Below are 14866 nucleotides of genomic sequence, written 5' to 3' on the forward strand. Positions count from 1 at the left end.
ATGGCTTTTAAAGTAGGCTATCATTTTTTCTATGAGGGCCTATTTCATCTATGAGGGCTCATATACCTTCTGACGCTTTTTCCACTCTGGGAACCCATGAGGAAATTGAAGATGGTAATTTTTGTCCCAACTTCCTAACATAGTTAAAATGCAGAATTTATTCATTCAGTGTCCTGTATTTAACACACAGACAAACTGAGAGGATTCTAGAAAGGAGAAAATTTTTTTGGGATCAGAATAATTTAATCATAAAGAAATATATACTTTGATAAAAACCCCAAGTGTTACATAACTAAGAACTACTGTAATTATTACTTTAAAAATGAAGCAGCAATTATTTTAAAAGCAAACAGAAAGGAGAATAAGAAATATATTCATCTGGCAAATCAGAAGGCAAAACTAAACGAATACCAACGTTATGGTTGTTAGTCCTCACTGTAGGTCTTTTCATTGGCAAAGTCTTGTGAACTGTGGCAGATCTGTGATTGTGGAATTGATAGACAAAGGAGCAAAAGATGCTAACCTGAGACCGTGTTAGCTGCTGTCTGCTAAGGAAGCCTGCATGTCTCACATATTTACGCCCAAGGAAGCAAACAAAAGATTACCTGGGAATCTTCTAACTATTTGACATAATCCTTCCTTTCTGCAAAGTGGCTGCTGTATTTCTGGTAATATGTTTGCCTAAAAGGAATGAAAAAGATTCTAGTGAGTGAGGCATTCATCAATGCTAAAGCAAAACCAAGCAAACACAAAAATCCCAGAAAGTATAGATGGGATGTATTGTCTAAACCACCCACACCCCACCTTCAAATCTCTGCAAGTCAACATGCAAATCCAGAATAATGAAGTAGCTTATTTGATAACATAAAACTAAAACTTGCCCCTGGGAAGCTTCAAAAGTGGTCCTTGGGACCACTTTTTGAAAACCCTTTCATATTTTGAAGCCATGATGTTTGCTAAATATAAAAGGAAATACTTGAGGCAAATATGGTAACACAAATAACTTGATATTTAGTGGTAATTCAGTGTTAAACTGGTTCCAAACTTTCATAAACATTCTTCACTTTATAATGAAGGGCATTATTATTTCTAAATATAAAACCCAGTCACCCACAAAACTTCATTTCAACCAAAACTTTTTCTTAGACAGCTTTGTAAATATTGTCATAAATTCAAACATATGGAATTTGAAAAGATTTTAAGAGAAAAGATACAGACAACTTTAATACTTCCCTTCTCTTGTGAATTTACAGATTGATTAACTAACATCATCCACTTAATCCCCAAACTAATACCCAATATGAGAAAACCTTGTTAAAACCAACAGAAAGAGACCTGTATAAATTAGCTTGAAAATCGGATTTATTTTTGAGACATTATTGATTACTTTCAAATTAACACACTCTAACCTAATAAAGTATTGTAGTTTATCCACTACGTCCTGCTGGCGTGACTTGATAGAAAGAACCCAGTTGCAGTTGGAGAAGAGGCAACTGGAAACAGGGGTGGTAGCTCGCTTCGGGCACTTAGGAGAATCATAATTTGCTCTCTTTTTTTTTTCAGTTTCTTCATTTGCAAAATAAAGCATTTAGAGCTTATAGTCTCCAAGTTCCACTTCTGCTCTAAGATTTTTACCAAATCAATAAGATACAGTTCTAAAAACTGATTCATTTAAAGTGCTTGGGAACAGTGCATCGATGAAATCTTCCCCAGTCCTTGCTACTTTATTAACCCTGTTCATGTATTCAGCAAATTTTCCTTTAATAGCTGTAAAAAAGATAAACTTCAGCCCGATTCTGTATGAATGAAGCCAAGCTTCAGCAGAACCCATTGTTGTGATTCTGCACCAGTGGCATTCCTAAACACTACATTGTAAAAGTCCACAAGGACACCAAAGTGTGTATTAGTCCTTTTTCATGCTGCTGCTGAAGACATACCCGAGACTGGGTAATTTATAAAGAATAAGAGGTTTAATGGACTCACAGTTCCACGTAGCTGGGGAGGCCTCATAATTACGGCAGAAAGTGAAAGGCATACCTTACATGGTGGCAGGCAAGAGAGAATGAGAACCAAGTGAAAGGGGAAATCCCTTATAAAACCATCGGATCTCGTGAGACTTATTCACTAACACGAGAATAGGATGGGGGAAACCGCCCCCATGATTCAATTATCTCCCACTGGGTCCCTCCCACAACACGTGGGAATTATGGGAGCTATAATTGAAGATGAGATTTGGGTAGGGACACAGCCAAACCATATCAAAGTGGACGTCATTTACATTCATTTGCACTAAGAATTGAGAAAAGGCTGTAAGTACAGTACACTTTCGATCTTAAGGTTGTCTCGATTTCTCAAATCCAAAAGTGAGAAATCTCAGGAACTAAATGTAGAAAAAGAAGGGCTTTCATAGAGCAATGAATTCTTCAATTCAGAATTTAACAAGGGCTGGAGGGAACAAACAGCACTGCAAAAGTGTAGAGAACCCATAAGAGACTAATAAAAAGGACTAATACACACTTTGGTGTCCTTGTGAACTTTTACAATGTAGTGTTGTAATAGAGATGATTTTTTTGTTTTTTAAATTCAATAGTATCTTTCTAAATTAGTCTGTGAAAAGCTTCAAAAATCAATGAAATTGAGCCATTTTCCCTAAACAGGGCAAAATCACACAGTTGCTGGTGAATTAATAGAATACTTAACAATATGATTCAGAAAGAGAATCAGCATTGGGTAAGTGGCATTAAAGGTTATGGACTGACTCAGATCCATTGCTAACCTTCTCTTAACCAACAAAGCACTTCAAAAAAATAGAGCCAAGCTAAGGGAAACAATTGTTCTATCCTTCTGCCTTCTCTTTTCCTATCCCCCACACAATGACTTCTCCCTGTGTTCCTTCCTCCAAAGCACATCTTTAGAATTGATAGTGTGGCTGATTACATAAACGTAGCGACATCTGACACCAGAAACATCACCTCTATTCTACTCTGGAACTGAGCACCAAACTAGCAGTTAAACTGAGTAAAATAACAGCACAAAGAAGTAAAAACATTCAAGGGTCATGTGTCATACAGTTGTGGTAACTCAACTATATTACACAGATGATAACTTTTTAATTGTTAAACCTAGTAATACTCTTCTATATCCTAGTGCTTTGTATTTTTACTTTTATATGTATCATAAAATGTATAAGATTTGCATCATTATTAAGTGGAACATCATCAAAGGAGTTTTAATTTGTATTAACTGACTTTTATATGATGAGCTTCTCCAGCCTAACATTGCAATTATTATTTTTTAATGGACTTTATTTCTTAGAGCTGTTTTGGGTTCACAGCAAAATTAAGCAGAAGACACAGAGATTTCCCATATACTCCCTGCCCCGCATGCACAGCTTCCTCCATTATTAACATCCCCCTTCAGAGTGGGCCGTGTGTTACACATGATGAACCTACACTGATACATCATTATCATCTGAATTATCATTTTTAATATACACAGATCTTGTATTAGGTTTGAATGCCTTATATACGATATGCATCTATGTGTATGTGTGTATATTTATAAACGGACTTATTTTTCTTTATTTAGCACAAATCCTTTCATATCTTTAAAAGAATTACAATGCACAGATGAAATGATAATATTTAAACCCTAGGATATTTCTATGAGATCAAGTTTTGAAAAAGGGAATATGCATTATAAAAGATTTGTATCCCAACATACCTTTCACAGTCCTAATCTGTGATAATATGCATCTAAATTGTTTCTATTACATATTGTCGAAGCAAAAGTAAAAAATTCTTTTGAGACAGTCTATTAATAAGAGCAAAAATATAATATTAATTATAACAATTTATGGAGTGCTTATAAATTAAAAAATGAAAACTACAATAATATTATTAATTTATTAGGGACAGTGGACACCTGAATTTGAACTAGTTATAAAATGTAAGAAAACACTGGAGGGGGAAAGAATTGACTCTTTTATTGTTCCTGAACATTAAGAGTGACACACACATCATGTTGCATTTTAGAGAAATGCTCTTTTTCCTCGTATCTGTAGAAATGTTCATGCCTTTACTTGAAAATAAATTAGAACTTCTCCCAAAGCTGTTCATTATCATCCACAATGAAAAGAATTAATGACAAGAAATTAGGAGAACCAGCTAATCAAAGGAAAAATGTGTTTTCTCCCCATGTCTCAAGTGCAATTATCATTTCATCAAATTCACCTGAAAATTCCCTGGGCTGCTTTAAAATAAGAGCCATTTGGTAGTTCTCAGTACTCCAAGTACTAAGAACAACATCCTAGCTTTAGGGACTGCTAATCCTACAACAATTTAGAGCTAGAAATCAATCTCTCTGCTTTTGAAACACTAGCACCTGTCTACTTGAGGTGAGATACAGCCCCAGTTACTAAACTTAGTGTTACCCCAAATAATGGACCTCACTTCACTTTTATCATCATACAGACTAATAGTTTTAAATTCATGTTACTATTCTGCTGACTGGGGAGACTCCTGGCAGTTTATTTTCAATAACAGATCTTATGACCATTTTTATTAAGCTCTAAAATTACAAAGCTCTAATGTGATTAGTAATCTTAATTTGAGCCAGTGTCCTCTGTTTGTTCATTATAAGGTTATCGACAATTCTACAACATCTCCAACAAATATGAACCAACTTCTGTTTTGAATATCTGTGTTGTTTACATAATAAAGTCATGGTTCATAAAGCTTCAAATTATTCCTGCTATAGAGTGACAGTTATCTGCATGTATCATTTAGAATTTGTGTTTCCTTAAGAATACTCATTAGGTTAGGCTCTAAGTGCTTTGCCTAAATATCTACATCAAAAGGTGCTATTGATATGATTAAGAAAACATAAAATTGAAATGAGACTGCCTGAGTTTGCATCTTGGTTGTTTTATTAGCTAGGAGGTCTTAGACAAGTTTTATAACCTCTCTGTGCCTCAGTATCCTTATTTGTAAAGAATGGACATAAATAAACATGTAAGGACTTAGGATGGTGCCTGGCAAATAGTAAGGAGATATAAGTGTGAGCTATTATTATTTGTCATTTATACCTTTAAAATGTCTTCAGGATCTAGCCACAGCTCACCACCCCATTGCTACTCTGCTAACCCACATCACTCTCGTCTCACACCTACATTATTACAATAATTAGTCTCCCTGTTTTGGTCTTTGCTTGCTGGATAGCTTATTTCAACAAAACAATCAAGGCAATCCTGTAAAAATGTCAATGGACTCATGTCATCTGTCATCTGCATGCTCAGAATCATCCAATTACTCTCCAATTACCAAGAGTAAAACCCCGCAGTCCTTACGACGGTTCCAGTGGCCCCATTGCTGAGCTTCCCCAGCTCCAGGTACCTCTCTGCCCTCACCTCCTACTACATTCACTCTAGTTCAGTCACTTGGAACTCCTTACATTCCTCAAACAGCCAAGACTTTCTCCCTTTACTGTAGGCCTATTGTTCCTCTCCTCTGAGTCTTGGTGGATTTACCCCAGATCCTGGCATGGGGAGCGCCCTGTCTTCCAGGCCTTACTCAAATGTCACTTTCATGGTGATCTTAAACTCAATCCCCCAATATTTTGTCTCCTTGCTTTATTTTTCTCCTTAGTGCTTTTTACCATCTATCATATTATTACTTAGCGATTATTTTCCCCGTCTATCCATAAATGTCTAAGCTTCCCAAGAATATATATTTTTGTCTGTATTGTTAATTACTATCTTCCCAGCACCTAAAATAGAGCTAAATAAATACGTTTAATAAATAATTGTAGAAACAGTGAAGGGATAGATGAATAAATAAATGTATGAATAAATGAATGAATGAATGAGTCAATAAAACCAAGAGTAAACTTACTGAGACATTCTTCAAGTCAAGTTTCTCAGGCCTTTTGTGGCCTTCATCTTGATAAATGGTATTTGTCTAAATTTAGTGTTAAGCCATTATCCTAAGTGAATTAAGGCAGAAACAGAAAATCAAATATCACATGTTCTCACTTATAAGTAGGAGCTAAACACTGGGTACTCATGGACATAAAGATCACAGTGAGAGAAATTGGGGACTTGCAGAGGAGAAGTGGGGGGCAAGGGTTGAAAAGCTAATTATTGGGTACTATGCTCAGTACCTGGGTGACAGGATCAATCGTACCCCAAACCTCAGCATCACATCATATACCCATGTAACAAAAATACACGTGTACTCCTGAATCTAAAATAAAAGTAGAAATTATTTTTAAAAATAGAGGCTGTCTGCGGTGGTTCACTCCTGTAATACCAGCACTTTGGGAGGCTGAGGTGTGAGGATCACGAGGTCAGGAGTTCGAGAACAGCCTGACTAACATGGTGAAACCTCGTCTCTACTAAAAATACAAAAAAAAAAATAGCGGGGTGTGGTGGTGTGCACCTGTAATTCCAGCTTCTCAGGAGGCTGAGGCAGGAGAATTGCTTGAACCCCGGAGGTGGAGGTTGCAGTGAGCCGAGATTGCACCATTGCACTCCAGCCTAGGCGACAGAGCCAGACTCCATTGCAAAAACAAACAAACAAACAAACAAAATGGAGAGCATGTGTTGTATATTTCAAGTAGCAAGAAGAGAAACTTGAAATGTTTTCATCACATAGAAATAATAAATACTCAAGGTTTTGAGTAGCCTACATACTCTGACTTGATTATTGCACATATGCATGAAACAAAATACCACATGTACCTCATAAATATGTATAAATATGATGTATGAATTTTTTAAAAGTGAAGCTGGTATAAAGAAATTAGAGAGGCCGGGCGCGGTGGCTCAAGCCTGTAATCCCAGCACTTTGGGAGGCCGAGACGGGCGGATCACGAGGTCAGGAAATCGAGACCATCCTGGCTAACCCGGTGAAACCCCGTCTCTACTAAAAAAAATACAAAAAACTAGCCGGGCGAGGTGGCGGGCGCCTGTAGTCCCAGCTACTCGGGAGGCTGAGGCAGGAGAATGGCGTAAACCCGGGAGGCGGAGCTTGCAGTGAGCTGAGATCCAGCCACTGCACTCCAGCCTGGGCGACGGAGCGAGACTCTCTCAAAAAAAAAAAAAAAAAAAAAGAAAAAAAAAAGAAAAGAAATTAGAGAGCAAATCAAGAGGTTTAACCCATGATGAATAGAAGTTCCAGAAAGTAAAAAGAGGAGAGGGAATGGATAAATGATTAAAGAAATAATGTAAGAACGTATCCCAGAGGAAACTTGAAAACTTCTAATGGTAAATGTTACTGACACTTTCATTGTCACTATTTTAGCTAAAGTTTTATAAGAATTAGGAGAACACAGTAAAGAGTAAAAAGGGGATGTGGAGAGAGAATGGAAAAGATACTGAGTGTGGGATAAAGGTTTTAGGACTGTCTGCTAAAGCAGTGATTCACAACTTGCATACTTACATGAATAGAAAATAATGGTATTGCCTCATCCAACTGCCAGATCAATTCAACTATGAATGTTTGTTGTTTTTTCTTTTTTTATAAGAATTAGCAGGGTAAACTTATTTTAAGTAGGGGATTGCCCTTACTTAAAACAGTATTTTTCCTGATGGTAGAATTAATATATATATATGATAGAATATTTAGTTACATGTAAAGAGGAAAACAATAATCACTCATAATTTTTCCAACCAGAAAGAAATACCATTCCTAACATTTTAGTTAGTCAGTATTTTTCTACATATATTTAGAAACATAACATTTTAGTTACTCAGTATTTTTCTACATATATTTAGAAACACAATTTGGATTTGGAACATATAAACTGTTTTCTGATTTGCTTATTTTACCCATATTAGGAGCATTTCCATTTGATTAATCATGTATCATGTGCATTTGATTAATCATGTTTCATGTGCATTATTTATTTTTCGAAAATACTTACTTTGGTTCCAATTTTCTACTATAATAAGTAACACTATTAGCATAATCACTGTTCAATCCTCTGACCAGAAAGAATAATATGTAAATTCCGAGAAATAGAATTATTAGATAAAACACATTTAAAATTTTGATTTTTTTTGTTTCTATTTTTTGTTTCTTCTTTTTTGAAATATCCAGGAAACAAGTGTACTTCTATTTATTTCTGAGAGAAATTGTATTTTCTAAAAGAGTTTCCAAAACATCTCTATAAAACAATTGTCTTTAAATAAATGTGCTTTATAGGCTTTGCTGCTCAAGTCATTCATTAAAACAAAGTGTTGACTATGGACCTTGTGATCAACAAATAATAGAGTGAATTTTTACTAGCAACAACAGAAAAAACTGAATTATATGAATGTATAATTATATTTTTATATGTATAATTATATACATAATTATTTATTATATATATTTTTACACATATAATTATATTTTATGTCACACCTGTAATTTGTGTTAGTGTTTGTGTAATATACCCACATTTAGTATAATTAACTATTGTGATAGCTATGCAAATATTGCTTCACAATCAGATAAAAGCATGAAATAAACGATATGCTTACAGAAAGATTAAAAAATTAATTTACCGTAAAGGTAACCCTGAAGGCAGGAAATTTTTCATGTGTGACTTTCTCTATTTTTTAAATAAAAGGAACTGTAACTTGCCATATTTATAGAAACGTTGGGCAGCTTCTTAAAGTTAAAACATTTTTTAAATTTTTAAATTTAAAATTGTTTTTAAAGTTTCTTAAAGTTAAACATATATTTACCATATGAATCACCCTTAAGAGAGAAAAAGTTATATTCATACAGAAACCTGTATGCAAATGTTTATGGCAAGTGTTATTCATTATGGCCATAAAGTGGAACAAATCCAGATGTCTTTTAACTTGTGAATGAATAAACAGACTGTGGTACGACCATAAAATGGAATCTTATTCAGCAATAAGAAGGAATAAACTAATTGACACAACAGGGATGAATCTGAAATGAGTTTGCTAAGGTGAAATAAGCCAGACCCCAAATGCTCCAAATTATATGACTCTACTCATATGACCTTCTATTTAAAACAAACAAACAAACAAAAAACAAAAACAAAAACAAAATAGGGACAGAAAATAAGTTGGTGGTGACTGTTAAGGGTAGGGATCACAGAAGGGGATGACTTCAAAGGTGCAGAACAAGTGAATTTTGGAGATAATGGGACCATTCTGCCATGACTGAGGGGTGAGGATACATACATAACTCTATGCATTTGTCAAAACCCATGGAGCTATAAACCACAAATAATGAATTTTACTACATGCAAATTAAAAAAAAAAAAAACTCAACCCTGATTTGCAGTGGGGGTAGAGGTTGGGGACTCGAATAATATATAAATTGCAGCAAATGACCCTAACTGTATTACTGAGTGACATAGCCACAGCGAAGGGAGCAAGGAAAAAAGATATGCCGTACCTCCAGAAAATAATATTTTGACTGAATATTATTAGGCAAAAAGACCATACACAAAACATTTACTTTTATTAGTAAATTTGTTTCTCACAGGGGTATAGGTTAATAATTCTAAACCTAATGTATTTGTATGCTAGGGTTAAACAAATAGGGAAATATGATGTAAATGAGATCCAATTTTCTCACTATCTGAGAAAGAAGTTACAAATGAGGACAGCATAAGGCTATAATAAACCTTGTAGTGTTGGATAGCAAACAGGGGTATGGTAAGAATCAGCTTTTTAATATGTACATATAGAGACAGACACAGAAATAAATACAAGTGTATGTCTGCATGGATTAATATACATACAGACATGTCCAAGCTCTCTCTACTGAGAGAGCCCAAACTCAATGACACCCCAGTAGCAATGGGCACACCTAGTACCCAGATCTTTGTTTTTAAATATCATTCTGCAATAACAGGAATGGGGTTCCTGGATAAATGGTTAATTCCAGCCTGGCACAGGAAAAATGCAAGATGAATTTAGAGTGTCTCAAGGTGCTAAACAATAAGGAAGTGTCCAAGAAAAGAACACATGACATGTCAAAAGAGCCAGGAGCCAACATGAATAAGCTCTCAATGACCAAAGCTGGAACAATTTGAGCAACAACAAAAAATTAATAACAATAGTACTGATTTGTAACCCATAGAATACAACAAATATCCATTAGTCCATACTGACATAAATAAATTATTGAATAAATAAATGCAGGAGAAAGACTAGCTCTTCCTTACAGAGGAATTTCAATTAATAATTATGAAAGTAATAAGAGAAATAGAAAATCGCCATTAGAACACCAGAATAAAAATTGTTGTGAGCAAGATCCACCTCTGGATCCTAAAATTTATAGGCAAAATTTAAGGAAAAACAGGATCTTTGTACAGTCTCAAAATATTATCTCCCAAGATGTTTATTAATTATACGGGGAAAAAATCCAACAAACACCACCTTAGCCAAGTGATCAAGGTGAACATCACCAGTAACAAGAGACAAGGACATCATATGCCCCTTGATATTTTACACTGAGAAGGGTAGACTGCTTCCATGAAATTCTTGCCAAAGATTCATAACCTTATGAAGAAATTATCAGACCAATCCAAATTGAGGATCATTCTACGAAACACCTGACCAGTACTCTTCAAATATGTCAAGGTCGTGAAAGAAAAAAACATTGCATCAGATTGAAGGAGAGTAAGGAGATATGAAAACTCAATGCAATGAGGGGTACTAGATAGGTTCTTGGAGCAGAAAAGGGGCAAACTTTTTTTTTTTTAAAGATGCAATCTGAATAACATTTATGATTGAGTTAACAGCTTGTATCCATATTAATTTCTTAGTTTTGATGAAAGTATCATGTTTATGTGAGATTTAACATTAAAGTAAGCTCAGTGAAAGGTATTTGGAAAAATCTTTGTACTATCTTTGCAATTTTTCTGTAAGTCTAAAATTACGTCAAAATTTAAAATTAAGGCCAGGCACAGTGGCTCGTGTCTGTAATCCCAGCACTTTGGGAGGTCAAGGTGGGCGGATCACTTGAGGCCAGGAGTTCAAGACCAGCCTGGCCAACATGGCAAAACTCAGTCTCTACTAAAAATAAAAAAAAATTAGGTGTGGCAGTGCATGCCTGTAATCCCAGCTACTTGGGAAGCTGAGCATGAGAGTCACTTGAACGCAGGAGGCCGCAGTTGCAGTGAGCCAAGATTGCGCCACTGCACTCCAGCCTGAGAGACAGAGTGAGACTCTGTCTCCAAAAACAATAAAAAGTTAAATTTAAAAGGAGAATCCCAGCATAACTGACATTTTACTTTATAATTTCCTTCTCTACCTATTTCACCCATAACCCCCTTCTTGCCTTCTCCATTGCCATCGCTGGCTGATCTGTTCTGCTCTCTTCTCTTCACATATTCCACTCATCTCCAGTGACTCATGCAAATCTAAAACCAGCAAGTGTCTTGGAGACTGTCCAGTGTCTAATGCCTTCTTATTGCAGGAAAAGACGCTGAAGGCTACAGAGATTAAATAACGTGACCAAAATCCTTTAGCTAGTGAGTGATGGTGCAAGAGTTGACCACAAAAGCCCAAGGAGAAGGGACAGAAGAGTCACGGGAAGAGTTTTTATGTGTGACTTTGTGTTGTCCAGGTACCAACCATACATTTTGGGGCTCAGGAAACAAAGTGAAGAACTGAGTTAAATAGAATAATGTTCTCTTTAATGTATACTGAACAAAGTCTAGTTTCAATCCATATAGGACTGATGAATGCACGGACTTTGGGTGTCTCAAAATTTTACAGCTGTGGGGAGAGATTTTGCACCCCAGGCTGGGAACATAACTATCACAGGAGCCATGATTGACAGCGAAAGTAGCATGGACTGTTCCTCAATATCTTTTGTGTAATGGTCTGAAACAGCATACCAAAAACACTGTTTCTAAGTACATGGAAGACACCTGCGAGGGAAATAGATGGGAAAGCTTTTTTTTTTTTTCTTTCATAATTGAGATTTTACTGGTTGAGGATCAGCACAGACATTTAAATTTGTACACAATTCTTAACACACATACCAAAAATCTAAAAAGCCATGTATTGTCATTCTTTTTTAAAGTTATTCCAGCGACTTTCCCCCTTAAAATTTGGAAGCAAATTTTCCTTAAGAGGCTATCGGTATCTTCACATGCTAATAAGCTATTATATACGTCTCACCAATTCACAACTGAATAGCATGTACACTACATATTCAAATTTGTAATCTTTCACAGCACAGTAACAAAGTTATTAGGAAAACAGGACTGCCACAATCAAAGATCTTACAGCGTGCACACAATTCCGACAGGGAGAGCCGTGATCAAGGAGTGGTTTTCTTTAGGAAACAATTCTACTAAAAAACAACAAGGAAATAGAAGTAATTAAAAATGTTCAAGACATTAAATGCAGGACTGACTCCATATTGCCATTTAATATGCTTTGTATTATAGGATATAAAAACTAACCCCCCATCTATGGAATGTTAAGCTGACACCCGAGACAGTCAAAGCCTCCCATAATTCAATGTGCCACACTATTTTCTGGTTGTAGCAAAAAAAAAAAATAAACAACCAGCGAATGATTTCACCTCCAAAAAAAAGCATTTACACTTAAAAAATGGGATGAGGTGGGATTCCCGCCTTCTTAAAAATGTTTCTAGAGCTACTAAAACACTTGCATTTACAAAATAATTGATAAGAAATATTCCTCTGGATTGCACAAGAAGAGAGAAAGGGACCGCTGATAAGACATGGTATACGGTATTAATCAGACTTGGTTTCTTTCTCTCCTGCTTCATCAGAGGCTGGACTCTCCTCAGTTTTCATTTCCCTGTTTTCTGCAGGTAAATCTTCTTGAGTTTCTTAGTTTGCCACTTCGGCCTGTTTTCCCTTTGCTCCCCTTTTCCCTTTTGTTTGCACTTTTTTGTCTGAAGATGTATCCTTCGCTGCTGCATTTTTCAGCTTCGCTTCCACTTTTGCGGGAGCAGGTTTAGCTGGCAACTGCGCCAATCTCCTCTTGGGCTCTTCCTTGGTGGTCCCTTCATGTCCTTCCTCTTGGGCATCCTGGTGACGAGGAGGGCACATGCCAGGTGCCTGCAGGCCTCGTCGCACCGAGAGCCTTCGTGAAGCTGGGCTGCCTGGCCGCTGCCGCTCCTCTCGCCGCCCAAGCTGCTGAGACCCACCAGAAAGCTTCTTAAGAAAACCTGTGACCAGGCATGGTGGCTCATGTCTGTAATCCCAGCACTTTGGGAGGCAGAGGCGGGTGGATCACGAGGTCAGGAGTTTGAGACCAGCCTGGCCAAAATGGTGAAACCTCATCTCTACTAAAAATACAAAAATTAGCTGGCTGTGGTGGCATGTGCCTGTAATCCCAGCTACTGGGGAGGCCAAGGCAGGAGAATCGCTTGAACCCGGAGCTGGAGGTTGCAGTGAGTGGAGATCGGCCACTGCACTCTAGCCTGTGTGACAGAGCAAGACTCTAATCTCAAAGAAACAAACAAAACCTGTATTGCAGGCGAGCCAGGCATGGTGGCTCATGCCTGTAATCACAGCACTTTGGGAGGCCAAGGCGGGTGGATCACCTGAGGTCAGGAGTTCAAGACCAACCTGGCCAACATGATGAAACCCTGTCTTTACTAAAAATACAAAAAATTAGCTGGGCGTGGTGGCAGACGCCTGTAATCCAACTGCTCCAGAGGCTGAGGCAGGAGAATCACTTGAACCTGGGAGGCGGAGGTTGCAGTGAGCCAAGATCGTGCCATTGCACTCCAGCCTGGGCAACAAGAGTGAAACTCTGTCTCAAAAAAAAAAACAAAAAAAAACCTGTATTGCCCCCAAAATATCAATACTAATGCCAATGTGATCTCATTTGTCCTCATTAGCTGGTGGAGCCTGACGTGTATTTGCGGATGACAAAAAAAAAAAAAAAAAAAAAAAATGAACCATGTGATAAGTATAGAATTCAAGATATGCTTGAGGATTTGTATGAATATCTAGGAAGAGAAAGGCCAGGAAGCCCTGCCTGCAATCCAGGTAAGCAGAATAAAGGTTGTAAGTACAGAGAATAGATAACAGATCCGAGAAATATTTACAGGTTAAATTCCATAGTATTGGCAATTGTAGATGACAAGGAAGAGGAAGGGCTCGAGGGTGAAGACCAGATTTCTATCTTAGGAGATGACAGAGTGGGTGATTCCACTTATAACCAACAAAACAGAAGCTTTGGAGCTTCTGGGGTGATAGTGGTGCTGAGTGTAACAGACTTAAGCGCTGACTTTAAGGCAAGGGACCACATCAAGGTTTCTCAACCTTGCCACTATGAACATATTTGACCACACAATTATTTGTTGTGGGCATTATACAATATTTAGCAGCATCCTTGACTTTAACCTATAGATGCCAGTACCAACCATCCCCCCTACATGTGACAAAACCAAAAATATCTCTAGACATCGCCAAATATTACTAGAGGAGACAGAATCTCTCCCTGGTTGAAAATCACTGAGGTAAAGAGGACTGAGAAAGAGCCTTTCAGGCAGAGAAAACACTAAGAATAAAGGTATGTGACAGAAAACAGCACCAGGGTTTAGAGAATAATAAGCAGTTTCATATCACTTGCAGCATGACACCCAGTTAGAAAGATATAAGAGAAGGGTACTGTTAGGCAAAAGCCATTCGCAAAAAACCTTGACTAGCTTATTGTGCTAAATAGTCACCACTTGGTCCTCCAGGACTGGGCTGCCTGCTCTGTTCCCCAAGAGGCTGACTTTTGTGGGTGGCATCACAGAGAATCTCTTGCCCTTTGACTAGCAGTTAGGTTGGACCAATGGGAGGCATTGGCAAGAGATTGGAGGGTGGGAGTAGAGAGAGGTGGGGTGTTTATCCA

General features: G+C 37.2%; 1 protein-coding gene across 7 annotated transcripts in view; it reads right to left on the bottom strand.

The window, feature by feature from the left end:
- The window catches only part of CPED1 (cadherin like and PC-esterase domain containing 1), a 308960-nt gene that overhangs the window by 233976 nt on the left and 60118 nt on the right, over nucleotides 1-14866 (bottom strand). For all 7 annotated transcript variants that reach the window (XM_017957126.3, XM_009203765.4, XM_003896508.5 and 4 more), the window contains one exon: nucleotides 606-681. In XM_017957126.3, the coding sequence (XP_017812615.2) occupies nucleotides 606-681 (76 nt within the window). The remainder of the gene's footprint in view (nucleotides 1-605; nucleotides 682-14866) is intronic.

The sequence above is a fragment of the Papio anubis genome, chromosome 4 (assembly GCF_008728515.1).
Source record: "Papio anubis isolate 15944 chromosome 4, Panubis1.0, whole genome shotgun sequence".
NCBI lineage: Eukaryota > Metazoa > Chordata > Mammalia > Primates > Cercopithecidae > Papio > Papio anubis.